Source organism: Eucalyptus grandis, chromosome 8 (genome assembly GCF_016545825.1).
Source record: "Eucalyptus grandis isolate ANBG69807.140 chromosome 8, ASM1654582v1, whole genome shotgun sequence".
NCBI classification, from domain to species: Eukaryota; Viridiplantae; Streptophyta; class Magnoliopsida; order Myrtales; family Myrtaceae; genus Eucalyptus; species Eucalyptus grandis.
The window spans coordinates 14,150,129-14,177,115 of NC_052619.1; the positions used below are offsets into that span (position 1 = coordinate 14,150,129).

General features: G+C 39.7%; 3 protein-coding genes across 3 annotated transcripts; 2 read left to right on the plus strand and 1 right to left on the minus strand.

Moving 5' to 3' along the window:
• The first annotated feature begins 383 nt into the window (after positions 1–383).
• On the plus strand, positions 384–19,533 carry LOC104456703 (PH-interacting protein). The gene is given in 26 exon segments (XM_010071557.3): positions 384–534; positions 3,625–3,991; positions 4,536–4,690; positions 7,503–7,742; positions 8,330–8,439; positions 8,539–8,616; positions 8,709–8,742; positions 8,745–8,814; positions 10,471–10,565; positions 10,650–10,780; positions 10,964–11,067; positions 11,184–11,261; positions 11,413–11,491; positions 11,651–11,819; positions 12,355–12,425; positions 13,538–13,618; positions 13,709–13,779; positions 14,817–14,913; positions 15,033–15,092; positions 15,563–15,617; positions 15,707–16,101; positions 16,194–16,987; positions 17,064–17,937; positions 18,032–18,604; positions 18,727–18,785; positions 19,118–19,533. Coding segments are annotated over 25 exon segments (5,025 nt in total). The 5' UTR covers positions 384–534; positions 3,625–3,635; the 3' UTR covers positions 19,314–19,533.
• A 1,444-nt stretch (positions 19,534–20,977) lies between these two features.
• LOC104456705 lies at positions 20,978–22,988 on the plus strand. Its single transcript, XM_039299074.1, has 2 exons — positions 20,978–21,128; positions 22,522–22,988. The coding sequence occupies exon 2, from the start codon at positions 22,534–22,536 to the stop codon at positions 22,813–22,815; it is 282 nt and encodes a 93-aa protein (XP_039155008.1). The 5' UTR covers positions 20,978–21,128; positions 22,522–22,533; the 3' UTR covers positions 22,816–22,988.
• A 519-nt stretch (positions 22,989–23,507) lies between these two features.
• On the minus strand, positions 23,508–26,351 carry LOC104416406 (histidine kinase CKI1). The gene is made up of 4 exons (XM_010027807.2): positions 26,039–26,351; positions 25,378–25,952; positions 23,990–25,138; positions 23,508–23,729 (listed from the first exon to the last, which is right to left on the minus strand). The coding sequence occupies exons 1-4, from the start codon at positions 26,349–26,351 to the stop codon at positions 23,508–23,510; spliced, it is 2,259 nt and encodes a 752-aa protein (XP_010026109.2).
• Positions 26,352–26,987: the final 636 nt, after the last annotated feature.

Consider the following 26,987-nt stretch of genomic DNA (forward strand, 5'->3'; position numbering starts at 1 on the left):
AACAGGGGAGAGAGAGACAGAGACGGTGGCTCGACGGGGCTGCATTCGGACAGCGAAAAGACGCCTTTGCCCTTACCACCGCCCGAATCTCCGGGCTCCGACCGGGGCTTTTCCGGTAATTTAGGTGGGCGAGCGCGGCGGCTTCGGCCACCAAAAACTCCGGGGCGCACCCTAATTTCTTTTTAATCGATTTTTTCCCCTAATTATTATTATTATTATTATTATTATTATTATCATCTTCTTCTTCTTCTTTTATTTTCGTAATTTACTCGCGCGTTTCTGCAAAAGGAAAATCCAAAGCAAATTCTCGTATCATCCCAACGATTCTCTCTCCACCATCCTTTTCTCTCTTGCTTTCGCTCGCTCGCTCGCTCTCGCTCTCTCGCTCTCCGAGCAACTTGGCGTGCAGCTTGGATTCTCGTCCATGTCGATGGAGGACAGATTCGCTTCTCTCGAAGCCTGAATGCGAGCTCCGCATTTCGTCTCCCGTCTTCGCCGGCGGCGCCGCGGCGGTTCGAGTCCGCTCCGATTCGGGTAAGCAAGCCATCTTCGTCCGGTGGCAGTAATCGCCGCTTTCGGTTTCGGCAGTTTCGTTATTATTATTATTATTCTTTTGGTTGGGTCTGTTTCATTTGATCAGATTATGCGTTAGATCTTGTGCCCGTCTCGTGGTTTGGTGATTTTTTAAAGCATGTGAACTTGGGGTGGAGATTCGAACCGGAAAAAAAAAAAGGGACTTGGGGGTGGAGCTGTTGTTGTGGGATTGGGAATTTTTATGGGTTCTCGCGGAAATCGACCGATAGAATGGCACGAATTGCAGCGCCTGACTGAGGGCTGCTGCGTCTTTAGTCCGCAATGGTTTTGTGCATTTCCATGATTACTTCTGGTGGTTCTTCGGTGTTGGCGTTTATAGCCTGCGACTGAGCGAGGAATTTCGCGCAATTGGATGGGTGTTGTTGGAAAGTCTAGTGCAGCTTGTGCGATTTCACGCCGAGCTTGTGGTTTTTTTGTTGTTTCAGTTGTTGTCTTACCTTTCTTGGTGGCCACTGGTCGGTACTATCTCCTGTTTGCTTGCTTTATCTCCACTTGCTGAATGTTTGCAAAGGAGGAACTAGTGGAATTTCCCGCTAGTGATTAGGTTCAAGTTAGTGTGTCACTGCTTGTAGATTAATAAATTTATTTCCTTGGATGAAAGTGGGAGAAAAGTCGACAGGGTAAAGGACGGGATGACTGCTGTTTTCAGGCTTTACAGTGGTCTGATTCACAGAAGCATCCCATTTAAAGAGTGGAGCCGCTCTGTTAGTGAACTCCATTTTCAGTCATTTGCCAAAATATCATTTACTGACGCTATGATATAAAATAGGCTGCTTTATGTGGATGTCTGCTCCCTATTTCGAGGGATTAATTCAAGTTTGCATAAATCGCATTAAAATTTTCCTTCAGATACAAAGAAATGTTATTTCCTATATTCTCGAGGATTGATGTTGGAGTTTGCTCTGGTGGAACAATCAGATGGAGCCTTGGAGTATGAAACACATATTAGGTTTCATAAATTCATGTCCATGAACTTGCCGCACGAGATCACTTTTTCCTCTTCATATCAACAACAGAAACAACTTGCCAACTATGGAAAGTGCATTCATTCTTTTGACTGGAAATGTTCACGATGCTCTATCCAACATAACTTTACTCGTTGGAGTGGAGATCAAATGGACTTTAATACTTTCTTTGTACAATATTATGGGGTTTTTAAGGCGTCCTTGTATATTTCCTATGATGGATAGAATCTTTTAAAGAAATATACCTATCGGCAGGAGTTGCCTCTTAACCTAACTATTTCAATAAATTTATGGAATTTAGTCACACGTCTTGTTTTGATCTTTCGAAAATCTTTTATATGCCAATGCATTGAGTAGTGGGGGTTTGCTTGACTTGGGGATTGATAGGGGTGGGTTAACCACATTAGAGACAGTTTCTATTTTTCGAATTTAAAAGGAAGAATCCAGTGATTTTATCAAGAAATTGGACTGCTTGTCAATGAGACCCTCATGTTTTCATTGATTGAAGCAGCTGGCTATGCTATCAGCTCCCATGTTTTTATTGACATACTTCGTGGCGAGAGTTTATTTACATTGAAATCACTTTGATTCGAATTACCATGATCCTCCCCATATGACATGGAATTCAACTGAATATATAATGAAGCTGAACTGCATGTTGCTTTGGAAAAAGTTCATCAATTGAACAAAATAGGGTAAATTACCCCACAAGTCCTAAAGCTTTTGTATGAAATGTAATCAGAGAATACAATGATCGAAGGAGGTAGTCGGAAGCCGTACCTTCTGTTAGCATGAGACTAGAGTGAGAAGGGATTCAGTTGCTTTTGAGCTAGTCTCTGTGTGCATGAATGTTCTGTGCCCTAAAAGCCATGTCAATGAAACACGTGTAACAGGAAGTTTCTCTCTTCTTTCCTTTCTTTTATGCCTAACTCATTGGTTAGCTCAGCTGTGATGTGAAGGTCTGTTGAAAATGCATTTATTCCTTACTTGAGTTAAGCCCCTTCTCTTGTGGCTTAATTCCCATAAGATCGTTTTCTGGCCATGTTGATTTGCACCTCAAAAGAGTGAATGAAATTTATTACCGTGCTTATTTAGGGAAGCTGTTATAAGGAACTTGATCTTATTTAAAATGTTGTTGGTTCTCTTTTGGAGACATCAATTTTGTCTTTACTGCTTTCCTGCTGTATCATTCTAATGGCAGCCCAACCTTGAGTTTGTTGGTTCTCTTAATCTGTCTTAACTGATTAAGCCCGATAATTGGCCTTGCCATCATAGCTTAATGATGCTTGAGCTTTATCCATGGCACCCTTACTCCACTCAATTTCATGTTTTTCAAATTGCAAAAATGCTTATGAGTATGGTTGATATGTAGATTTATTAAAGAATGCTGGTTCATTTATTGATTGTACCCAATGTTAAGCAATTATGTTTGACATATTGTGGTCTGTACTTTAATTTAGGTTGTAGAGGAAAGCAGTCATCTAATAGGGTATTACAGTATTGGTCAAGAGTTCCATTTTTATGATTTCCTTTCCTATATATTATTCCTTTTGTGGCTCCTCTTTTAAGGCTCATATTATATTTCTCTAGAGCTTGAGTTGGTAGATGAAGACATTATTTATTGTTAACTGCTGTAATATCCGGTAGTCAAAGAGCTAAAAACAGCACTGCCATCCAAGCATACTGTCATCCCTTTCTCTGGGAGTCTTTCTTTCTAAAAGGTATGGGAATAGGTATAGTCATCAGATCTTTCCCAGGCCATTAGCAACAAAGAAGATGCTTTTCTCAATTGATGTCTTAAATAACACAAGAAAGAACAATATTCAATTCTTTGAATAGAGATATGTGGTTCTAGCTTCATGTTTCTGTTGCTTTTGCTACCGGTTTGAGTTTCAACCATAGGTTCAAAATAATGTTTTTAGAGTTTTGGTCGATGGCATATTGGGATCCTCATTTCTTCAGAAGAATTGCATTGACAAGTTGATATTCTTGTTAATAACTTTTTTGTCTAGATGCATTCTTAATAACTTAGAGTTGTGAACAAGTGCTTATTCTGTTGCTTCAGCCACTAGTAAGATGGATTTTCCGAAGTGTGCTTCTTCTGGTGGAGCACTTTCTTCTAGCATGGGACCTTTGATTTTCTCTAATAAGGTGCATGAAGTGGTTGAAATTGGAAGGCCAGCGAGAGCTTCTGGTCATGCTGTTGAGACTGATGTTGATGTAGACCTCAGAGAAATATACTTCTTGATCATGCATTTTCTGTCAACTGGACCATGCCAGAGAACCTTTGGCCAACTCCAGAATGAACTTTTGGAGCATCAGCTGCTTCCTAGAAGGTATCATGCTTGGGCTTCTAGGAGTGGAATTAGAAGTGGGGATGAGGATGATGATGGCATCTCTTTCCCTTTAAATTATAGTAATCTGGTGGAAAGGTATGTTAGCTTCTACTTTCTAGCCTTGTATCTTTTCGCACCAATAGAATTTAAATTCCTATCATCCATCTGAATCAATCGTGGGATTTGCATTCACAACATCTGTGCATTGCGTGGTTTGGTGTTAACCTCATGCTTTATAAGTTTGCTATATCTCAAATAGTATATAAAGTAGATAGAAGCTAGATATAATGTCATGACCTGTTATCTGGAGTTGTTCTTGCGACTTTCTTTTGCTACTTGTTAAGTATTCAAATGATGTTCTTTGTTAATATCCAAGCCCAGTTTTTTTGGTAATTTGTGATCTTGTCTAGAATTGACTGTTCTAATCAACATGAGAGTTATCAAAGCTTCTTAGAGTTCACGTGGTGGGGCTGTAGTTTGAGGGGGAAAGAATCAGAAAGTGAGACGCAGAAGGAGATTGAATTCAGGCTGTAGTTATCTAAAAGCACGAGACATCAGTGTCATTTACAGCAGCGTGCTCCTTCATATTATTTTTCAATAGATAATGGGAACTGAACCACCTGACACTGTGTATGAATAGGTATCCTCACATTGGGAAAGACCACCTGGTAAAGCTTCTCAAGCAACTGATGCAGTATACAGGCCATTTAGTGCAAGACAACGTTGGGATAAATTCACTCAGTGCTGCTGATGTTCCAACATTGCTGGGAGTTGGTTCCTTTTCCTTGTTGGATGGTATGTGATGTTCTGTGGCAGTTCGATTTCCTATTTACTGTTTCTTCTGATAAAGTAAATCCATCTATTTGTTCAACATTGTGCCCTGTTTACAGTTGTAATCTATTTTCTGCATACTGTTGCCTGTTATTATATATTTTCAGCTTACCACATAAGTTTTATGTAATGTAAGCTTTTTTTCATTTACTCCCGAACCATTTATGTTTCATAATAGAGGATGAGGTTTTACATAGGATTTGAACTGATAAACTAGACACTAAAAGATAGATTGCACATAGAGGAGGCTCCACATAGGCACCCAAAAAATGCTTCATAAAGCCCAAATTTGTTGCCAAATAGAGGAGGGCTCACATAGGATTTGAACCAATAAACTTGACACTAAAAGACAGATTATACTGACCAAAAATATGATTTGTCCAAAATTAATGGTGGGCTCATATGTTATCTAGATAAGTGTAAGAGCTCCTATATATCTGCATTTTGCATGAAACACACACATAAACAAATTGTATTCAACATAAAGTATTTGAGGTCTTAGACAATAGAGGACAAGCTGCACCTATATGGGATTTGTCATAATGGGCTCATGAGTTATATAGATGAGTTGAAGAGACTTAGTATATTTGCACCTTGCGCAACAACATACCTATTATTATTCATTTTAGTCCAACTTGGGACAAATTTATTTAATATAAGCCTTCTTAATCTCACTGTCTGTCAATTAAATTTATCGTAAGCATTTTTTACTTTGTTAGATTATGTATGGTCATAATAGGTGTCAATTGTAGTCATGTATAATATACTTGAGGGCAAAACAAAATAGACAAATAAAATACAGACAAAAAAAGTGCAATGTAAAAAAAGATATGTGCCACGTTGGTATATGTCTTGAAAATGAATGTTAAAATGTGTCGAAATAGGAGATGAGGACTGAGGACACTCAGCACACAAGGGATGCACCACGCATCAACACTACAACAGTTTTAGCAAAACTCAAGTTTATATCCTAGTCTGCTGCCTTGTGCTTGCACGGGTTCCACATTTTATTAACATACGTACAATTAATTAAATGTATTTAGTACTAAAACTATCGCAAAGCTTACTTGAGTTTTATGATCAGTCTAATAAATTTAAAATATGAGGGAAAAAATGTATAAATGGCAAGTCAAATATACGCCATGGATGAATCAAAGAAACACATTATGTGTTTTGCACCATTTAATAGTGAGCTAATTTAAATATTATGAACTTCAAAAATAAGATATTCTGAATTTATGACAAATGAAACATACTTTACAGATAAGATCAAGTCCCATGCATGTCCATTGTTGGATATATGAGTGAATTCTCTCTTTTTGATGCATCTGTACGATTCACTTAGATTATGGTAGACATAGCATTTGGACACAGCATTAGCACATGCTATTTATTACCTTTATGATGGTTTCCAGGTACTTATTGTGTGAACTCAATAGATTAAATATGGCAGCATGATTGATTTTATTTATAAGTAATTTACGACATCTTCACTGTTGTTTATTTTAATTTATATTGGTAATGAACTATGTAGATAGGTCCAAAGGACTTATCGTATTCACACTTTGCATGACAACTGCTCTATCCTTATCTGATCCACATTAGACTCATCAGGTGCAAATCGTGTTCAATATTAGTGCTTTTTTCAAATTTGCAGACTATTTACATTCATATTAGGTCTCAATGATGGACATGTAAAAAATGTTAAAGTAATGTAGCCAATCGCATAAACGCAATTTACACTTAAAAAGGCATGTCCAGATTGGCATATGTGTTGCAAATGAAGAGCAAAATGTGTAGAAAAAGTGATCATGGGCATGTCATTGCGCGCATTTTGATGCGGTAGGCATTTTGTATGAACCTCTACTTTAAATGTATCTATAAATATTGAAAATATCAGGTCTCTATTCCTGTTTTTATGCATGAGTGATATGTTTTTGCTAAGTGCTCTAATTTTAGTTTATTCTGGCCTGTTGTCTTTCTCACCTAGGATGTCTACTTTTATCTTTGGGCTAGAAAGTGACTTTCTTTTCCTTGATTAGCACCATAGTCATGCTACTTTATGTAAATGTATTTAGGTAAAGATCGATAAAGTTATTAATATGCATATTTGTAGCCTATCTTTGATGAATGAAATCATACTTTTCTCCCTGGAAGTGCAGCATAGGAGGTTCGTTATCCATTTCATGTGGTAGCTTTTGGTTATATCTTCTTTTTGTGGTGACCCGGGAACCGCCGACAGCCGGCAGCCGGCAGCCGGCAGCGTAAACCCAGGGCGACCTGAGGGGATCCACCTCCCCTGGACCATGGGTGAGTCGCACAAGTGACCGCGGGGATTTGAACTCGCTCCCTTCTGGAAGAGGGATTGAGTGCAAACCACGCGACCACCAATGGGGTGGGTCTTTTGGTTATATCTTTATTTTTACAATAGTCAGTTTTCTTGCAGCAGTGGTCTACTGTTCTGAATTGTTCTTGATTGAGGTTTTCTTTCCTGTCCCTCAAGTGGCATTTATGAGGCTTGAGCTTGCATTTCAGCATATAGCCTTGATTTTGTCCTTAGTGCTCGCTGTAAAGTTATGTAAGGGATAATGATGAAACGTGCTCTTTAAAATTATTTTTGTTGTTCTTTTGGATCTGGCTTTTTTTATATATTAAATTCTATCATCTATATAGGTTGATATCACCTTTTTTTTTCTTATGCTTAGCTTGATCTAATAAATACACTTTGAATTTGACCTATCGATAAGAAGTTTAACTTCTGATCGATGATTTACAGCTGACAGGAGCAAGGTCAATAAGCAACTTAAGCGTCTACCAGCTTACTTGCACTGGCCACATATGCGGGCTGATCAGGTCCGTGGGCTTGGTTTAAGGGAAATAGGGGGAGGTTTTAGAAAGCACCATCGTGCCCCATCAATTCACTCTGCATGTTATGCTATGGCGAAGCCACTGATGTTGGTTGAAAGGATGCAAAATATTAAGAAGCTAAGGGGACATCGAGTTGCTGTCTATTGTGGTAGGATTTCATGATAATTTATTTGAGAGTGAGGATGTATTCATCTCTTCTATTTTCTTTGATTCAGTAGTATGCTGCATTTGTTTATGTCTTTCTAAACATTCTGTGTTATTACATTTTTTATTCCTTGGAATTCTTTGTCCTTCTCTAGCTGGAAGATGTAAGGTCCTATCCTATCCTACTGTAAAGCTGCATCATGTTGTTGACAATATTTCTGCCGTCCTTTTCTCCTCTCCTCTCTCATGCCCACTTATACTCTATGCTTTGGGTAGTTTTCCTCTCCCTTTGCTGGAAACATATTGACAAGCTGACTGTTTTCTAGTAATTGGGGTTTCCCAGAAATCTGACTGGTCTTTTACTTGCAATTCCCTGGGAATACCAGGTTTTCTCTAAAATTCCACTCTTTTTGACTGCTTCCGTTCATGTGTCCTTGAGCCTTGTCCCAAGAAGGTGATTTAGTTGTCTAGTCGGTCCTTTGTCTAGTTACATCCCAGAATTTTATTATTACTGGGGTAGTTCTTAGTATATTCAAATGATAAAGCATGGATTCACTATGATATTTTCTCCAACGTCCTTGTATCTTGCAGCAATATTTGATCGATCAGGGAGATACGTCATAACTGGGTCAGATGATCGTCTTGTGAAGATCTGGTCAATGGAAACTGCATTTTGTTTGGCAAGCTGTCGGGGACATGAAGTTAGTTACTTATTTCTGCATAATGAAATCAGTTTGTGAAACTTAGATGTTCCCCCCTTATTAATGCTAATTTCCTCATTGTTCATGCAAAATCTGAAGGGTGATATTACTGACCTAGCTGTAAGTTCAAACAATGCACTGGTGGCATCTGCTTCAAATGACTTTGTTATACGAGTTGTAAGAATGTCTTGCTCTGTAGCTAACTGCACTTTCTTCTTTTCATTATGCGCATCCTGTGTCACGATTGTTATTGTTCTTTTGCTTTACAGTGGCGCTTGCCTGATGGATTTCCAATCTCAGTCTTGCGGGGCATACTGGAGCTGTCACTGCTATTGCATTTAATCCGAGGCCCAGCGCTGTATATCAGCTATTATCGTGAGACCTCTTCTTTTTGTTACTTTTCCAATGATTTACCCCTTCTGTGATTGTATGTGTAAGGAGGATAATTTTGTTCATTTAATTTTTTTCATGTAGTTTCTCCATGTTCAAACTTTTGGAACGACAGACACAGTTTATACCTTGTACCGAGACATCTTTTGCTTAAAACACTTTGCATAACATATAACAACAGTCTTTCTTGAGTCACAATAGCCAACTTATCAGAGTGAATGGATTATGTTGTTTATAATTATCCAGTACATATCTTGATGCTCCAATGGCTAGGACAGGGGGATGGTTGATTTTTTAAATGAGAGGATCAAAATCAATATTTTCCAATTAACCACCAAAATGTAGTGTCTGCTTTGTGATTCCACTAATTAGTTCAACCCCATTGAGGCCAACATGGTATTTGCAATTCATTATCATTTTGAAATTAGAAACATTGAGAAAACTAGAAGAAAAGATACAAAAAAAATTCGTGTACATAATAGCTCTTTATTTAAATCTAGAGTATGATCAAAGGGTAATTATTTAACTCAGTTGCAGTGAATACATAAGTCACTAATCTCTTGTTATTTGTGGGTTGCGGTGCTTAAAATGCAATGCTTGACAAGAAGTTGAAATTCAAAGCTGATGTGATTTGTAGGTAGTGGTCAATGCAAACTCATAGTTGGTATGCAGACTTCATCTTTTTACCTCTGCATTCCTTTTCTTGATTTTTTATACTTTCGCAAATGGATCTTGTTAACAAGTGCACTGGGGCAGTGGTTTACCATACTTAATAAGGAAATGTTTTCATTTCCAATGCACTTATTACATATAAAATGAGGATGATGGTGTACTGGAAATGACAAAGTTTCTTCATTGAAGTGTTTAACAAATGCTCCTGGGGCACTTGTTAACAAAATCCTTTTATAATGAACTCCACATATGTGATGATTTAGCAATAGGTACCAACGTGCTCACAGAAAGAGTGTAGCAAAGTTGAAAGTCTAGTTGGAGTTTGTGCACTTTAGAAGAAAATAATCAGAATGAGAATATTTGAAGGAAAAATCTGTGTGACTTAGTTGAGAATAAGATGAGAGATTTTCTCTTAGGGGGTTTGGACTTGTCAAGTGGTAGATTCAGATCCTTCAGTAAAAAGAGTGACTTTGTGACGGTGGTGCAGGGTAAAGGAGACAGGAAGACCTTAGGAAACCTAGGCTTCTACTTTAAGGAAGGATCTCAAGTACTTAGATAGTAGGAAGGATATGATTGTGAGTGCAGCCCCATGGCATGAAAGGATCCATGTGGTAGACTTTCCTTAGTATGAAGAGTTTGGTTGTCATTATTATTGCCGTTTAACCAAGTTAACCAGCAGTAATCTTGTGGTTTTGATTGGATCTTTTATCATCTCCAAGTCAAGTGGATCACAAGTGAGGCATATGGTTTGTTATAAAATAGGCAGGCAGGCAGGCAGGCTCTGTTTGGTTTTTCTAAGACACTGGACAAACACGGGGCGCACTATGATTTTGCCTCTGTAAAAAATCTATCCCAACAAGTTATGCAGCACATTCGTCCTCCAATTTATGAAGTGTCCATTATCAGAATGGTGGAGTTGCTGATTTTCTTCTGGCGTCTCTAGTAAGCCATTGTTTCTATCATTTGTAGGTCATCGGATGATGGAACTTGTCGAGTCTGGGATGCTAGGTATTCTCAGTGCACTCCAAGAATATACCTGCCAAAACCACCAGATGCTATTGCCGGTCAGATATTTGCTTCCAGATCTGTTACTTCAAAACTGGTTTTGGCAATGAGAATGAGCCTAAAAACTCTCAAGCATGTTGCAGGGAAGAGTAGTGGTCCTTCAAACAATGACCTTGCTTCTAGTATTGCCCCGCAAAGCCACCAAATACTATGCTGCGCTTACAATGCCAATGGAACTGTATTTGTGACTGGTAGCTCTGACACCATTGCACGGGCAAGTTTATTCTCATGATCTGCCTAATGACATTCTCATGTCTTCTATTTATGCTGTTCTTAGTATTATACCAGTAAGTGATGTGGATCATTTGCGAAAAATAATTGTGCTATGGACTGTGTCACGGTTACTTTATTTTTTCTGTCATAGTTTCTTATGAAGATATATATGTATATATTGCAGGTCTGGAATGCTTGTAAACCCAATTCGGATAATCAAGAACAACAGGTTCATGAGATGGATTTGTTATGTGGGCATGAGAATGATGTAAATTATGTCCAGTTTGGGTTAGTTAATCATGAAAATATAACCTTTTTCTATTTCATTTGGCAATTGTCACTGGATCTTTCTTTTTGGCCAAGGTTTGGTCTGGATCTTTACTTGGTTTCTTTTGTACATGCAGTGGTTGTTCTGTAGCTCCTCGATCATCAATGTCTGATAATTTGAAGGAGGATAATTTTCCGAAGTTTAGAAATTCATGGTATCTTGTCTTTTTATTTTTTGAAATTTGACTGCATATCTTATGACACTCTAAATTGCAACTGTCCTCTTTCATTTGTTTGATCTGTGGCTTCTTGCTTAACCCTTTGTTGATAATTAATCACATGCCTTAATGACACTGAGATTCTCAGGTTCTGTCATGACAACATTGTCACTTGTTCTCGTGATGGAAGTGCCATTATCTGGGTGCCAAGATCCCGCAAATCCCATGTGAGTATCTTCTAAACAATCCAACAAGAAAACTGTCAGTTGTGAATTTGATGGAGCATTTTCATTCATTTTGCTATTGCATTGTCCATCAATCTTTTGGGGATTTTTGTTTTGAGGTAATTTTTTATTTTTTGGTTTTGGTCTCTTTTGCGTTTATAGGGAAAAGGTGGACGTTGGGTGCGAGCGTACCATTTGAAAGTTCCACCTCCTCCTTTGCCACCTCAACCTCCTCGAGGTGGTCCACGTCAGAGATTTCTTCCGACTCCTCGTGGTGTTAATATGATTGTGTGGAGTTTGGATAATCGCTTTGTTCTTGCAGCTATTATGGGTAAAGGCCTACTAAACTTGAACATGTCTAAATGAAAATGTGATTTCCTTGTCTTAAATTGATGAAGACTTTTATTGCAGTTATTGTGTAGTCATATGCTAATTCTTTTATGCAATGTCCTTCTACTATGATGGAACCTTATCTTTTTCTCATAAAGTATGAAAAATTCTCCAGAAATAGTGAAGTCACTTCCCTCTAGTAGATTGCCTGTCTTGTGATCCTTGGCAGTCTGCTTAGGACTTAACCGTCTTGACAAACATACAACGTTCTTTAATGACTAGCAATAAGCATTCCTTCTTGTCTGAGTGCAAGATCTTGGTCCTTCCTCCAGTCTCTTACGCAATCTGGCCTCCTCATCTTATTGCATTTTCTCAGTTTGTAAATGAACTAATCATTAGTCAAGCAATTAATGTACCCCATATGTGCTTGTTTTTAGTTGTTTGACTACGACTCGTCTCTTTATTTTCCCTCTGATTTCTGCAGGTTTTTCTTAACTGAGTACTCATTATTATTACTTTTTTTACGATCAATGCAGACTGTCGGATATGCGTGTGGAATGCTGGTGACGGTAGTTTAGTTCATTGTTTGACTGGTCACAGTGCCTCCGTAAGTAGCTTCTTGATCCTGTCATGTTTAAGTTATAGCAGTCTCCTAATTAATAACACCGATAACCCATTCAAAGAACAAAATAACAAAAATATTATACAAAGCAATGTTTTGTTTATTTCACCACATTCTGTCTGTCAACAGCATGCTTATTGTTCTATTTCCATTTATGTCATTTTACTGTTCAATTTCTCCTTTATTATGGAGTTCTTCTTAGTATATTTTGATTAGTTTCTTTTTTTTTTCTTTTTTTGACTCCTCAAGCCTTATGGGCATTATCCCCACCCTCAAAGAATCTATCTAGAAAACATTTGTTGGACTAGAAGCATGTCATTTAGTTTGTCTGAAAGATAAATTTCCCTATTCATAAATCTCTGTGGATGGATATTACTTTTTGAACATGTCTGTTGAATTTGATGGGTATAAAGGATGTTCCTACATAATATATGATATGCTGAAGTCAAATTGCAGCCTGGCCCCTCTGGAGTAATTAATTTCATCTTTCTTTTGCTGCTGATCTCACAATGGTGGGCAAATCCTTGTTTATGATCATCAAACTAGAGATCTTCCTTCAACTAGAAAAAAATTGATCAAGCGGGAAAACCCCTTGATTCACCTTCATCTTACCGAGAACCCTAGGACCAAATTGACCAGAAGCTTGAGGATGAGATTTTGGGAACTCAGTTCACGTTGTTCCAAATTGCCATTGAATCTTCAGAATCGAAAAAGTATCATCAGGAGAGAACCGCTGAAGTGTACAGGAGGGATTGATCCTTTAGTTTTGCCCAAGAGCATCTAAAGTTCATAAAGAAAATTCTCAATTGAACTAGACTCGCAATTAGCATTGAGACCTGAGGGTGATTTATATTCTGGTGTTACAAAGGGAAGAATCTAGGTGTACAAGAAAAATCATATTACAAACCCGTAAGAAATCATTGTCGTTGTATTGTTGGTGTCTTTGACTGAGAAGGAGTACCAAGCACAATCGACTGCCTTGTGATTGTTTTAACATCTTTATTCTGGAATTTCATCCAATTTACAGTCTGATTTGACTTAAAAGCTCCGGCTCAGAAAAAGCTCCGGCTCAGAACTTAGTTGTTGTTCACTTGCAGTCTTATGTGCTGGATATCCATCCATTCAATCCCCGGATAGCAATGAGTGCTGGGTATGATGGAAAAGCTATTGTTTGGGATGTAAGTTCTATGGTTCTCAAAACCATTAATGCCAATGATTTTTTCCTTTTCGTCAATACGTTGCTTCAGATACTTTCCTTTCGTTTGTAGATATGGGAAGGCAGACCTATTCGGGTGTATGAAATTGGGCGTGTCAAGCTAGTTGATGGAAAGTTTTCTCCGTAAGTTTGAATATCTTCTATTATTGAGTAATCGTTCTCTCTCTCTCTCTCTCTCTCATGCACACGCACAGAGAAGAGCAAAAGGCTTTCTCCCTTGCTGCTAGTTCATTTTTTTAACTTATATTTTCACTCCTGAGCCTTGGGATGCTTTATCAACATGCGAAATTTATCATTCGTATTCATCTGAGAATTTCTTTGCGAGCAGCTCATAATTAGTTTGGGCTGATTCAGATAATTTTCTGGTATTTGTTGACCATTATCAACTTTCCTAATGTTTGTATGAAGAGGCTTATGGAGTCTCAGAAGCCAGGAATAACCTTAGCATCAGAGTCTTTCATAGTTCAATCGTAGAAAAGATTTAATAAGGTTGGTTCAGAAATAACCAAGTATTACATCTTTCTTAGATTACTAGCAAAAATCAATATTGATTGATTGAGAATTGGAGAAACAAGTTGATCTCATGTTGTTGAGTTGCTTGGGATGCATTAGTTACTGAACTAGTAACACAGGCCATCGCAGCTGCTATAACTTAATCAAGGTTGCTGTTTCTGTGCCTTTACATTTTTAATGCAAAAGTAGTCATATTATGGAATTTATCAAGGAATGGGGGCATACTGCCTTTACAAACCATGCTGATGCTCACAACTTGTCGTCTCAGTAAACTATAAGCAACTAAAAAGTCAGCGGGATTGGAACACAACTCACGCCTGGCAAAGCTAAAAGGATACAAATTGTTTGTTAATAAGTTACAGTTAAATCTTAAGCTAATTGTTAATAGGGAGGGCTCTCAAGTGAGTATAACCATCTTTGGTTTTCTCACACTGTCTGATTTCTGACCATGGATGTTATATCAGAGTGCCAAAAAACTGTCTTTTGATGTTTGAAGTCCTTCTGTAATTCGTTACTGAATTTCTCCATGTGTGGATCGACGGCGACTCTCAATTTTATTTTTGTTCCTCTGGTTAGTTTTGCCACTGTACGTCACTGAGTGAAGCTTACTGTACATGTTTATCTATTGAAAGAGCTTTGTTATATAGGGATGGGACTTCAATTGTACTTTCTGATGATTTTGGGCAAATACATCTGATAAACACTGGTGAAGGTGAATCCCAAAAGGATGCCAAATATGATCAGGTAGCTGAAATTTTTTTTTTTTTTTTTTTTTTTTTGAGCTAGTTTATTTCCTTCACTCCATGGTGCAGTTTCATCCTTTAATTTTTCATAAATCCATGATTCCTTTTTTCTCCATACAGTTCTTCCTTGGGGACTACCGCCCACTTATACGTGACGCTGTTGGAAATGTTCTTGATCAGGTGAGTTTTCCAGTTTCTGTTGATTATTAATGCTAACTACTGGTTGGAGGCAAATTTATGAATCTATTTGAATCTGCAGTGTCCATTGTAGTGTGGGCATCTAGTTTAGCAGCAGGGTGTTGCTTGCTCTTTGATGAAACATCAGCTTTAAATATTTAATCATAAGCTGTTGGACATTGAATCACTTAGCAAGGGATGCTTATGCATTGGAGACAGCTGGCACAATAGTTGACCATCTTAGTTAGTGATGCTTTTTGATGTCTCACTTGTTTTATCTTTCTTGTTCTAATCTCTTGAGAGAACTCACTGCTCAGGCATTATAAATTAGTATTTCACCTAAACCTAGGATTCAAGTTTCTGGCGCCTCATATAGTTCCACCCTCTGAATTTACTTAGAGATATGCTTGCAGTACGGTTGTCTTAGATATTTACTTAGAGATACACTTTCAGTACGGTTGTCTTACATACAGGAGTCACAACTTCCACCACATCGAAGAAATGTCCAAGATCCTCTTTGTGACTCCAGTAAGTGGCTTCTTTATGTCATGCTTATAATCAGATTGCTTAATTGTAGACATTGATAGGCAACACCATAATCTCCGATCCTCTTCCAGGTCTGGTTCCATATCCAGAACCCTATCAAACTATGTACCAGCAACGACGACTTGGTGCGTTGGGTATTGAGTGGCGTCCTCCCACCGTTAGATTTGCTGTTGGCCCCGACTTTATTCTCGGGCAGGAGTATCAGATGCTGCCCTTAGCAGATTTGGAAAGAATGATTGAACCTTTACCTGAGTTCATTGATGCCGTTTTCTGGGAACCCGAAAATGAAATTATCAGTGAAGATAATGACTCGGAGTACAACGTTACTGAGGAAAGTGAAGGTGAGAGGGGTAGTTTAAGTGCTGGATTTTCCAGTGATCCTGAGTGCAGTGCAGGAGACAGTGAAACCGAACAAAGCCATAGAGATAGCCGCCGTAGAGCAGGAAGGAAAAAGCATAGAACTGAGGTACATTCTTTGTGTGCTTAAGTTGATTCCTTTTTCTTTTTCTTTATTTTTGCATGTTCTTGGGACTGAATCTAGCCTCATTTGCTGTTAAGGTTGAATGGGTAACTTCGTCAGGGAGACGTGTCAAGAAAAGGAACTTGGAAGAGTGTGAAGGCTCTGCATCCAGGGATACTCAATATAAAAAATCAAAAAATCGCAGGAAATCTTCAAAGGGGCAGTCTACCAAAGCACATAATTTGAGGCCTCAGCGTGTTGCAGCACGCAACGCTTTGAACATGATTTGTGAAATCAGTGATACATCTACTGAAGGAGAAAATATTGACGACTCGGGGGACTCATTGTCTGAGAGTGAGCTACTGGAGCTAAACCCAAACGAAGAAAGAGACGATAGTGACAGGAACTTCCCTGGTCTGCAGAAGGAATCCAGAAAAGGCAAAGAACGAATCATCAAACCTGATGAATTGCCAGAGTATCAATCAAATGCTGGAAACAGGAAAAGATTGGTTCTGAAGTTTTCACTTCGTGATTCTAAGAAAGTTGTGCCTTCAGAAAACCCCAGAATGATAACGCACAATGATGCTGATCTGCTGAATGTACCTTCTCATCTTTCTCAAGAAATGACAGAGAACATGAATGCTACAACATCCAATGATGTAGCTTCCCGTTCTGTGAATTCGAGTAATGTACATGAGGATAAAGAAGTATCGGAAAATATTGACGACATCCTGATTGCATCTGCTGGGGACAACGAGAATAAGATCAGATGGGGAGAGGTCAAGATGCGGTCATCAGTGCGTCTGAGATCAGACATTTTGCCAACCGATGCATTGGAAGGAACTAGGGCAAGTTGTGATGTGAATAAGGAAAATGATACTGATCTGAATAGGTATGATCTGAGAGGAATTTTAAACTATCTTACTTCTAGAAGTTGTAGTATATTCTGGGTAACTTTTGTCTTGCAGGGGTGAGGAGAAGTGTGGAGCTGATGTACGTGAACCTGGGGAACTGAGAACAGATAACCGTGCAAATCTTGAGGGTGCACATACATTTTCATCAGCCGGCTTTCCCCCAGAGAGCCAACAAGATGGAAATTCAGGTGCAGTTGGAGAGGATCCTCCGCAAAGATCAACTATTTTGAGAATCAAAACGAGGGGTCCGTCCAGACTGAAAGCCACTGGAGTCGAAGGTTCAACCGGTGATGAAAGCAATACAAACATAAAACATCCTCCAATTGCCGAGCACATTCAAAACCCTGAGGCTCCTGAAGAGGCTATATTTGCTGAACGGCTGACCCCCATGGAGCCACTGCACCTGAATTCAAATGCGGTGGTGTCTGATACAGACTTCAAGGGGAAAAGGCGACAAAGCTCTGACACAGATGCAGAAGATCTTGATTCCTGCAGGGAGGAAGGTGTCACTGCTTTCAGAGATCCCGATGATATTGCTATCGACTACCCTGAAGTTGCGACAGATGCAATACGTAGAGCAAGATCCTTGAAGATGAAGGCAACTTCTACAGAGCCGGATACAATCAACCACAGTTTCAACGTTAGAGGACATGAAACTTCAAGGACATCAAAGTTTGCAGAGACATCCACAAGAAAAGCACGTGATCAGCTTATATCTAAAGATTGGTTGTCAGGTTCAAAAATGATGGTCAGATCAAGGTCTAATAGGAATAAAAGGGGCGATAGTAATAATAATGATCAAGGTTTTCCTTTGGGGGGGAAGTCAAGTCAGAATCTCAGGAAAAAGTCATGGCTGACTTTGGCAGAGCATGAGGAGGGTTATCGCTATATACCTCAGTTAGGCGACGAAGTTGTTTATTTGAGACAGGTATTGTTTGATTACTTACAGCAAGCAGTTCTTACTAAGAATACTATGCTCTACTGGCTGCTTCCTTGGCAATTATTGATTATTTGATTTTCAGGGACATCAAGAGTTCATCGAATCAAGTTGCTCGCGAGATGTTGGGCCTTGGAGGTCGCTTAGAGGGAGTCTGAGTGCTGTGGAAGTTTGCAAAGTCGAAGCTCTTGAGTATGCCAATAGTCCAGGCTCTGGGGAGAGCTGCTGTAAACTGACTCTTAAATTTGTGAATTCTGCTTCTAACGTGTTTGGACGGACATTCAAGTTGATGTTGCCAGAGCTGATCAATTTCCCTGATTTTCTGGTTGAAAAGACATGGTTTGATAATTCTATGTTTAGAAAGTGGAGCCTTAGGGATAAATGCCTTGTATGGTGGAGAAATGAGAATGGGACAGGTGGAAGTTGGTGGGAGGGTCGAATAACAACTGTACAAGCTAAGTCGCCTGACTTTCCTGACAGTCCTTGGGAAAGATATTCTGTTCGTTACAGGACTGATCCTCCTGAAAGCCATCTTCACAGCCCTTGGGAATTGCATGATCTTGAAGTATCCTGGGATCATCCTCATATAGATTCCGAGACCCGAGATAAGCTCTTGTCCGTGTTTTCCAAACTAGAGCGTTCAGTTGGCAAGAACCAGGTTTTTCTTCTGTCCCATATCTTAACATCAGTTTTTGTTTGCTTGTCCTGTCATGCATCCAAAAGTTTGTTTTAGAAATGAGAGTCTGGATGCTTACAAGTGTTCTTGTGCAAATGTGGCAGGACTACTATGGCTATCAAAAGTTGAATGAAACCGCTCAGAAATTGGATTTTTTGAATAGGTAACTTCCCTGTATCGAGCCAGCTTCTGACATGTCACTTAAACATGCAAATTTGGAAGTGTAATTTTTATGGATCTAGCAAGTTGTGGAAATTTTCTTTAGAAACAGAACGGAGGTGGTTCAGCCACTAATATGTGTAGTTTTCAAATGGGCAAAGATGCCATAAGATTAGCCATTTTAATGGAGGTTCCGTATATAGGATCACAGCTGCTTTCTTTGTGGTTCAAATCTGTAATCTATGCAATTTTGTATCATAATGTTCTTTGGTTTTGGGACAGTGGGTAAACCTAATTACTGACCTCCTTGTGCTCCTCTCATGTTTCGTATTGCAGATTTCCAGTAGGTTTGGATCCAGAATTGATCCAGCTGAGGTTGGAGAACAACTATTATCGAAGAGGGGAAGCGGTGAAGCATGACATAACCGAGCTGATGCGCAATGCTCAATCATACTTCACAACAAACGCTGAGTTGTCTGTTAAGATGAGGCGCCTGTCCGATTGGTTTACTAAGACCTTGTCAGGATTTTAGATTCTTGTGTTCCTTTTCAAAATTCACTAACTCCTAACTTCTTTTGGGTCTCAGCTTGAACTACAGTTACATAGAAAACAATTTTGTCAACAGACCCTCTTTACAGGCAGATAGAGTAATTTTTTGTAAGCATTTACTGGTGGAGATCAGAATACACTCATGAGTTCGTCCGCATCAAGTTAAATCAATTAAATGAAAAAGTTTTGAGATTTGCTGTTGCCATTCCTTTTCCTTTCGTTAATTGAAAACCGAGTTGATTTGCGTTTTCAAATCAGTGGCATGTCTCCGTCTTCTTGTAGTTTTTAGTGTGGCAGTGGAATCGGGCTCCATTCGAACATGGTGGTGGATCAAAGATTTTCTCATGATTTTTTATATATATAATTAAAGGAATGGGGAAGGAACGATTATCGTCGGTAATCCTGACCTCCATCGACAACACTAGCGGCGACCTCGCCTGAGCCTGGTGAGGGGCGCCCGTTCCATGATTGTGGTTTGTGGCTGGGCACCGCTGCTGCCGTGGTCACAACCAACGTGGTACTAATGTGGCGATTTGCTTTACAAACTCAAGTTACTTAATAAGTTATTTAGCAGAAGGACAAAAATAAGCAAAAAAACCAATATTGCTCAAGGGTTCAAATGACAAAAGAAATTCGGAAGTTTAATTACTTAGGTGTGTTTGTTTATTTGTGTTTTTGTTCCCGAAACACAAATTTTTGTTCGAAGAACAAAAATAAAACAGAAATGCATTTATTTATATTTTTGTTCTCGAGAATAGAATCAAGTAGTAGAAAAATTTGTTTCTTGTTTTCGGGAACACTTTCGAGAAATACCTTTCTTTTCTTTTTCTTTTTCTTCCTTTTTGGTTGGTCTCTGGCCTCAATCATGGCCGGCGACCTCACCAAAGCGTCACCGGCCTCCAGTGAGGCTCGGCCTCACCTTGGCTAGGCGAGCTCGAGCTCACCCAAATCCTGCGAAGCTGAGCTCGCCCAACCACCAGTAAGACCGAGCCTTATCAGGCCACCGCCAGGTCGGCGTTGCCCGGCGGTGGCTGGCGAGGTCGAGCTCGCCTAGCCACCAGCGAGGCTCGGTCTCACCAAGCCACCGCTAGGCGAAGCCAACCTAGCGATGGCCCGGCAAGGTCGTTGGCCAGTCGCCGGCTATGGCCAAGGCTGGCAACCGGCCAAAAGAAAGAAAGAAGAAAAAAAAAAGATAAATATAATAAAAATATTGAAAAATTAAAAGCTAAAAAAATGATACAAGTTTACCAAATGCATTTTTATTTCTGAAATATAAATTTTTTGCAGTTATCAAGCACATTCTTATACTTAGAAATTGTTCATTGAAACAAAAACAAACAAAAAAAAATATTTCTTTTCAAAAGTTGTTTTTCGAAACAAATACGTTATCAAACGCGCTTTTATTTGTCGAAAGCAAAGTGATTGTTGATGTCTTTATTTATTAAATTATTTTTCTTGACCAAAAATAGCATCACGAGCCATTCTTAGACCGAAATGGCCAATTCTCTGCCAAGAGCATTTCTCAAATCATGGTAATGATAATTCGTTATTGCCACATCTAGCAAAAAGGGTAACGAAAATATCAAATTTTTTGGAGGGGGGCCAAGATTTTCGGATCAGAATTAGATAATTTCTTATGGTCCTACGCTTCTTGCGTGTGCATCGAATATGATATAAAAACCCCAAGAAGAAGAAGAGGAATAAGAGGGAAAGATCGAAGCTTTGGCGGCGAGAGTCAGATCCCGCCCCAACCCTCGCCCGCCGCTGCTCATCTTCGGACAAAAACCCTTCCTTTCAGGTTCTCTCTCTCTCTCTCTCTCTCTCCTCTTTATTCGTTTTCACGAGGACGGAAGAGATTTGCGCAAGTATTGTTCGCTCGAATTGCTCGCGTGAGCTTCACTTGCTGGCGATGGCTCCTGCCCTGTTGGGTGTTGGCGACTCAGTGGACTGATGCTGATGCAGCATCTGTTCTTTGTTTTAGTTCTGCGTGTTATTTCGGTGTTGGGTTGGTTTTGTGTGGTGGCTCACTATTATGAACGCGAAAGTGCGTTTGAGGTTATCCATGGCAGTGCCAGAGATGGGTTCTCCATTAACCGAAATTTATGGAATGTTTAGTATTTGCAGGAGAAGTTTCATGGTTGTAGTTAGTGATGTTATGGGGAATTACGTAGCAGCTGCAGCTGTTTGGCTCCTTTGGCAAAAAGATTTGAGAATATGTATTCATTGTCTAAATGCGTTAGGAGTTCACTAATTGCGTTGAAGTGAGCAAGGGCAAGTGTGTTCGAGCGGCAAAGGGCTTGTAGGTTAATGAAGTGGCAGATCTCTTGGGGGCATTATGATCATGCTACAATGATATGTGTTCTGTCACAGTGTCGGCATACTTAGGTTCTAGTGATCACTTTGCAAAATAGAGCTTACCCTTCCTGACTAGCGGGGAGAAAAATCTAGGGCTGCTCTAGTTTAACTTCAACATCTGCAGGCATGGGTTATATGCATAGCGTAGCTTGTGAGCTAGTCGATACCATTTAACTTTTCTAGTATCTATCCACGAGCTTAAGAAGAGTCGTTCATCTGCTATTGCCTTGGAAGTGGGAATATGAATGTTGTTTGTTATATATGTGCACTCGTGCATTTCTGACTACCCTGACACTTTAGTCTCAGTGCTCGCGTACCTTTCGCTTGCTACTTGAACGTTGACCATGTTGTCATCAGGTTTTCAACTGCAACTGATCAAATGGTCATCTAGCCACTCGATCATTTGCTTGGCCAGTTTTAACATTTAAGTACACTGTTAGAAAGAAAAACAAAAACGTTTGGAGTATGACATTCCCAAGTGTGTCAGGGATTTAGAAGTTAATGTTGGATTAACATATACAAGTTTGGGTGTTTGGACTGCGCGAGTCCTTTTCCTTTTTTGAAAATTCTGGTTAAGTATAATAATAGATGGAAGTGAATTTCATATGAGTTGAACATCCTCATATCAGAGTAGCGCTCTGCCCAGGTTGCTGAAAGTAATGCTGCCAGATTTCTGTTCTTGGTTAATTTTTTCAGATTCTTTTTCCTTTAATAAGTTGTTATATGTACTTTTTACATTCAAATGACAGAACTGACGGTGCAAATTGGCTGGCTGGCTGTTGGTAGGAGTTGCTCGCCTCCAATTTGTTTCTAATCTAATTCTTTGATCAGTACAGGCCCACAAGTTCATGATGGAGGTCCAAACTCTAGGTGATCCAAAGCCGCTTGTTCAAGCCACGCTTCAACTTGGATCAGAAAAATATGCCTTTGCAGCAGCCGCTAATGGCGGCACTCTTTCGGAGCAACTGGCTTCAATGAAAGAGGAAAGCATGAGGATATTCAAGGAATACATCACCAAACATAATGTCCCCACTGATGTTCCAGACGACCTTGTTGAGAGCTCTTCAGAAGATGACGTTGAAGCCACCGAGAAGCCATCAGTGAAGTCAAAGAAAACAAAATTAAATTAATCTATTCATTAGAATGCCGATTAGAATGTGTACGAGGAGCTCATTTGACCTAGTTACTGTTGTAAACTAGTTTTTAAATGCCAATTAAGCGGCTGCTCAATCAAGTTGCCTGATATCAATGTGCTTTGGCATTCTCGCAATTCTGGTTTTCTATAATTCTGGTATTCGATATATGTGCTACTCTTTCTTTGTCGTAGAGGTTTTGGAGACACAGATGAGGTTTATATGGTGAATCACAAGCAAAAATCCCGTTTGCTTTTGGTAACCCGCAAATCTCACTTGTTATAGAATTTGAAAATCACCCTGAACGTTGCCTCAATTGTTTGCAATAGGTTCTACGGGCTAATATATGTATCATAAACGTTTGGCCTACAATATTATATGCAGTATCTGGACAAGCATTTATTTAAAATTCACTGAAGACCAGAGAGAGATTTAATTTTTGTCCTTGAACGAATGATTTCATGACTCTGTATATAGTTCCTGTGGATAACCTGGCAATTTCACTACAATCTGTACAAGTTCTTAGAAACTGTTGATTCCTAGTGCTGTTGGATTGGGTATACTTTCAAAAAGCAGATTCTGCCATCTTGTAAGGCAATTCTTAAGTTGACTGTACATAGAAACATACAAAGCTCAAGTCCATTCATGTGATGCATAGGTTCTACGAGCAAAATTTCAGATGCACCATATTATGCACCCCCGCCTCTACTTTGAATTTCAGTGATGGCTTTCATCAGGCGAGCCCCGTTCGCAGGCTTTTCAATGTGGAAATCCATGCCGGCCTCGAATATCTTCTTCACTTCGGTGCCTGAAGAATGAGCAGTCAATGCTATGATTGGCATATAGATTCCGTATCGTTTCTCCTCCTTTCTGATCTTTCTTGTCGCTTCATAACCGTCCATTGTGGGCATCTAGACAAACACGGGAAATCAGTGACAATGCCAGCTTAACATCACTTTAGTTATCTTTAGAAAGTTCAAATCTTGTAACCATTATCTGAATTCAACAAGGAAAATTTCGAGAGGCCTAAACATCCTTTGAGCTCTTCAGTGGAGTTTAAAAATATGATCTCATTGCTGACATTAATATTTACGACAGTTTAATCGTGTTCTAATATGACAGCAAAGTTTGGCTGAACTTAAAAATGGTCGTAAGTCTAAAAAAACTGTACCTGGCAATCCATCAATATGTAATCGTAAGGACGATGAATATCTGAAACTCCTGACTCCCTCTGTTCATCAATGCCCTCACGAATCAATTGTAAAGCTTCTTTTCCGTTTTCGCACAGCTGAACTGTTGCTCCAAGATTCGAAAGATTACATTGAGCCAGCTTTCGCATTATCTCGCTGTCATCGACTACCAATGCTCTCTTCCCACCCAAAGGTTTCTCCCTGCGGGTACTTCCAGTTTCCTCTGCTGAAGGTTTGGTCGCTTCCGCATTTTGGACTGGTCTCTCCTTCACCTGTTTGCTTGGTCTTCTCTGCAAAAAGCCCCCGAATTCTGGAAGAAGTCTTATCACTTGAAGCAAACGGGTCCCATGAAAGGGCTTAGACATGATGATATCGTCAGGGTCGAGCTTGCCATTAATGGCCCTTTGGTCAATACTTCTCATCGTTGGCTTATCTAACCACACAACCTTACAACGAGTGCTCGGTATGAGTTTCCTAAATTCAGTCCTAAATTCAGTCACTGCCATGAATATTTCTTGAAATGGTCCAGCACTTGCGTCGACTATAAGTAGCACGAAGCCCGCTTGATTTTTGTGACTAGGACTCTTGCAGACAGGGAGAATATGGTCTGCTCCATCAAGTGAACTGAGAGATACGCCACTGACTCTACCGCGAGACTTGCTGCACGAAGCGGATTTACTGAATCTTTCAATCCTCCAACTCCTGTCTGATTTTCCTGAAGAACTATGATATGCATTGTTGATGATCTTCATTTGTACCTTCTTCAGAATAATAGGAAGATCCTTCCATTGGCTAGGTACGAGAACTTCTATTCCAAGTCGTTCCATGTAACTCTGACAAGTTCTCCGCCGCTCTTCATTCTGTATCAATAACACAACAGGAGATCCTTCTGGTTTGGGGCTACGCACTTGTCTGGTGCTCGAACTATGGAAGCTCAGCCCAGGACTATTGGCATGGATGGTTAGCCCAAGATGATGCGCTGCTCCATAACCTCCGGCCTCAAGGTCTTCCTCTAATGGTTTTGTAGCACCAGCATCAAATGGGGCAAGGAAAACATTGAACCTGAAACACGTTCCTCTCTCACCCATGTCCTTATCCATGATCTTTATATCTCCACCCATGAGGCGGACCTGGTACAGCGTCTCAATTAGCGAAGGCGTATAGTTACTTATACTATCAAAGATGGCATGATGATAACTTCTCTTTCCATCAGATGAAACCCCTTGATCATAAGCAGCAGAGTTTTATAAAGGAAGCTGTTTCCAATTGATCATAGCGGCTAATAGTCCTAATGCTGTAGTACGGTTACTGAATGTAATACAGAATACGGTATGCTGATAAATAAGAGGTACAGAAATTGGGAACATACCAGAGACTGAACGATGCCAAGGCCCAAGCCAGTGCCTTCTTGTCCTTGAGCTGTTTCTTTGACCTGGATATAGTTTTCAAATACTGACTTTCGCATCTCTTTGGGAATTCCTTTGCCTGTATCATCCACCTCGAATACAAATTCAGCAGAATTAGGATTTTGCCGGAATTCGTTCACAGCTTCATCACCACTTTCCCTGTCATTCTTCTTACAGGACGAGCACATTAAGCGTTTCCACCAGCTATTCCCCGTGGAAACCAGTATCAAATTTTCTAAGCTGGGTTTTTGAACCCATGCCCTGACCGAGATGTGACCATCATCCGTAAATTTAACAGCATTGCTCAACAAGTTAGATAGTATCTGTTTAAGCTTTCCTCTATCTCCCTTCACAAGTGAATGTTTGAGCACTGTGCCATCATTAGGGTCTAGAATTACATCCACACCTTTTCTCATGGCCACCGGATGATACAGATCAACTACATCTTCAAGAAGCTGAGCCAAATCGAATTCTTCTTCTTGCAGTGGCATTTTTCCGGCCTCAACTTTGCTCGTATCGAGAATGCAATTCAAAAAACCTGAAAAAAGGAATGTTCAAACCATCAGTTCTACAAAATTCGTCGATTTGCTCAAGGAACTACAAAAGTTTATCGACTGGTTTTACCCATCAGGTCCTTTGTACAAGCTTCCATCTGCTTCAAGTTTTTCTCGAGCTCCGAACCAGGAGAAACTTCATCATAACTTATATCTATAAGGCCGATTACCCCAGCCAAAGACGCGCGGACATCGTGGCTGGCTTGAGCAAAGGCATTGCTCTTGCTCATGCTCTTGCTCTCGGCTTGTCGAGTTGCCTCCATTTGCTTTATAAGCGTAGCTCGCAAGTGCATCACCGTAACCCGAGTCCTTGCAATCAAGCATATGACAGTTAATATGGCGATGACCCCCACAGCAATCGGTATCACGAGAAGCAAGGGCATGCTCCCATGGCAAATGAAACTGATCATTGGATCGCCCAGTTATGACCATGAGAATCTGGGACTCTTCTGCATCTGTGGTTCGAAGAGTAGAGAATCCAACACGAAAAATCATGTAAATCAGAGGCGTGTTTGTATTATTTAAGGCATAAAATCAGAACAAATCATCTCCTCTTAAATCTTCCCTTTCTCAGCAGACTAGCTGCGTCGGTATGCCTTTGAAATCTGTTTAGGAAGCTAGGACATGACATAGAAATTTTTTTCACGTGCATGATAAGTATATAGGTAAGTTTATTACAAAAGGGCAATTACTTAGAAAGTCAATAGCAAGAGTGAACATCTACTTCCAAAAATTTTATTCAGATAATAACGATAGATTGCTTTTTAGCATTATCGACGCGATGTAAGTGAGCATTCGCACCATGCTCGGCGATAGGATAGAAATAAATCTAGTTTTTTTCTAATGTTACGATGGTTATGCAGATGCCTAAAAGGATTGTTTAGCCAAAATCGCTTAACTCGACGCGCTTGCAAACTTACGCCATCAACTCCCGACCGTGACTTCACAGACCTCTGATGGAGCATATCTGATCAAGTTCGAGGATTGATAGAGCATCGACTAATTGACTCATGACGAAA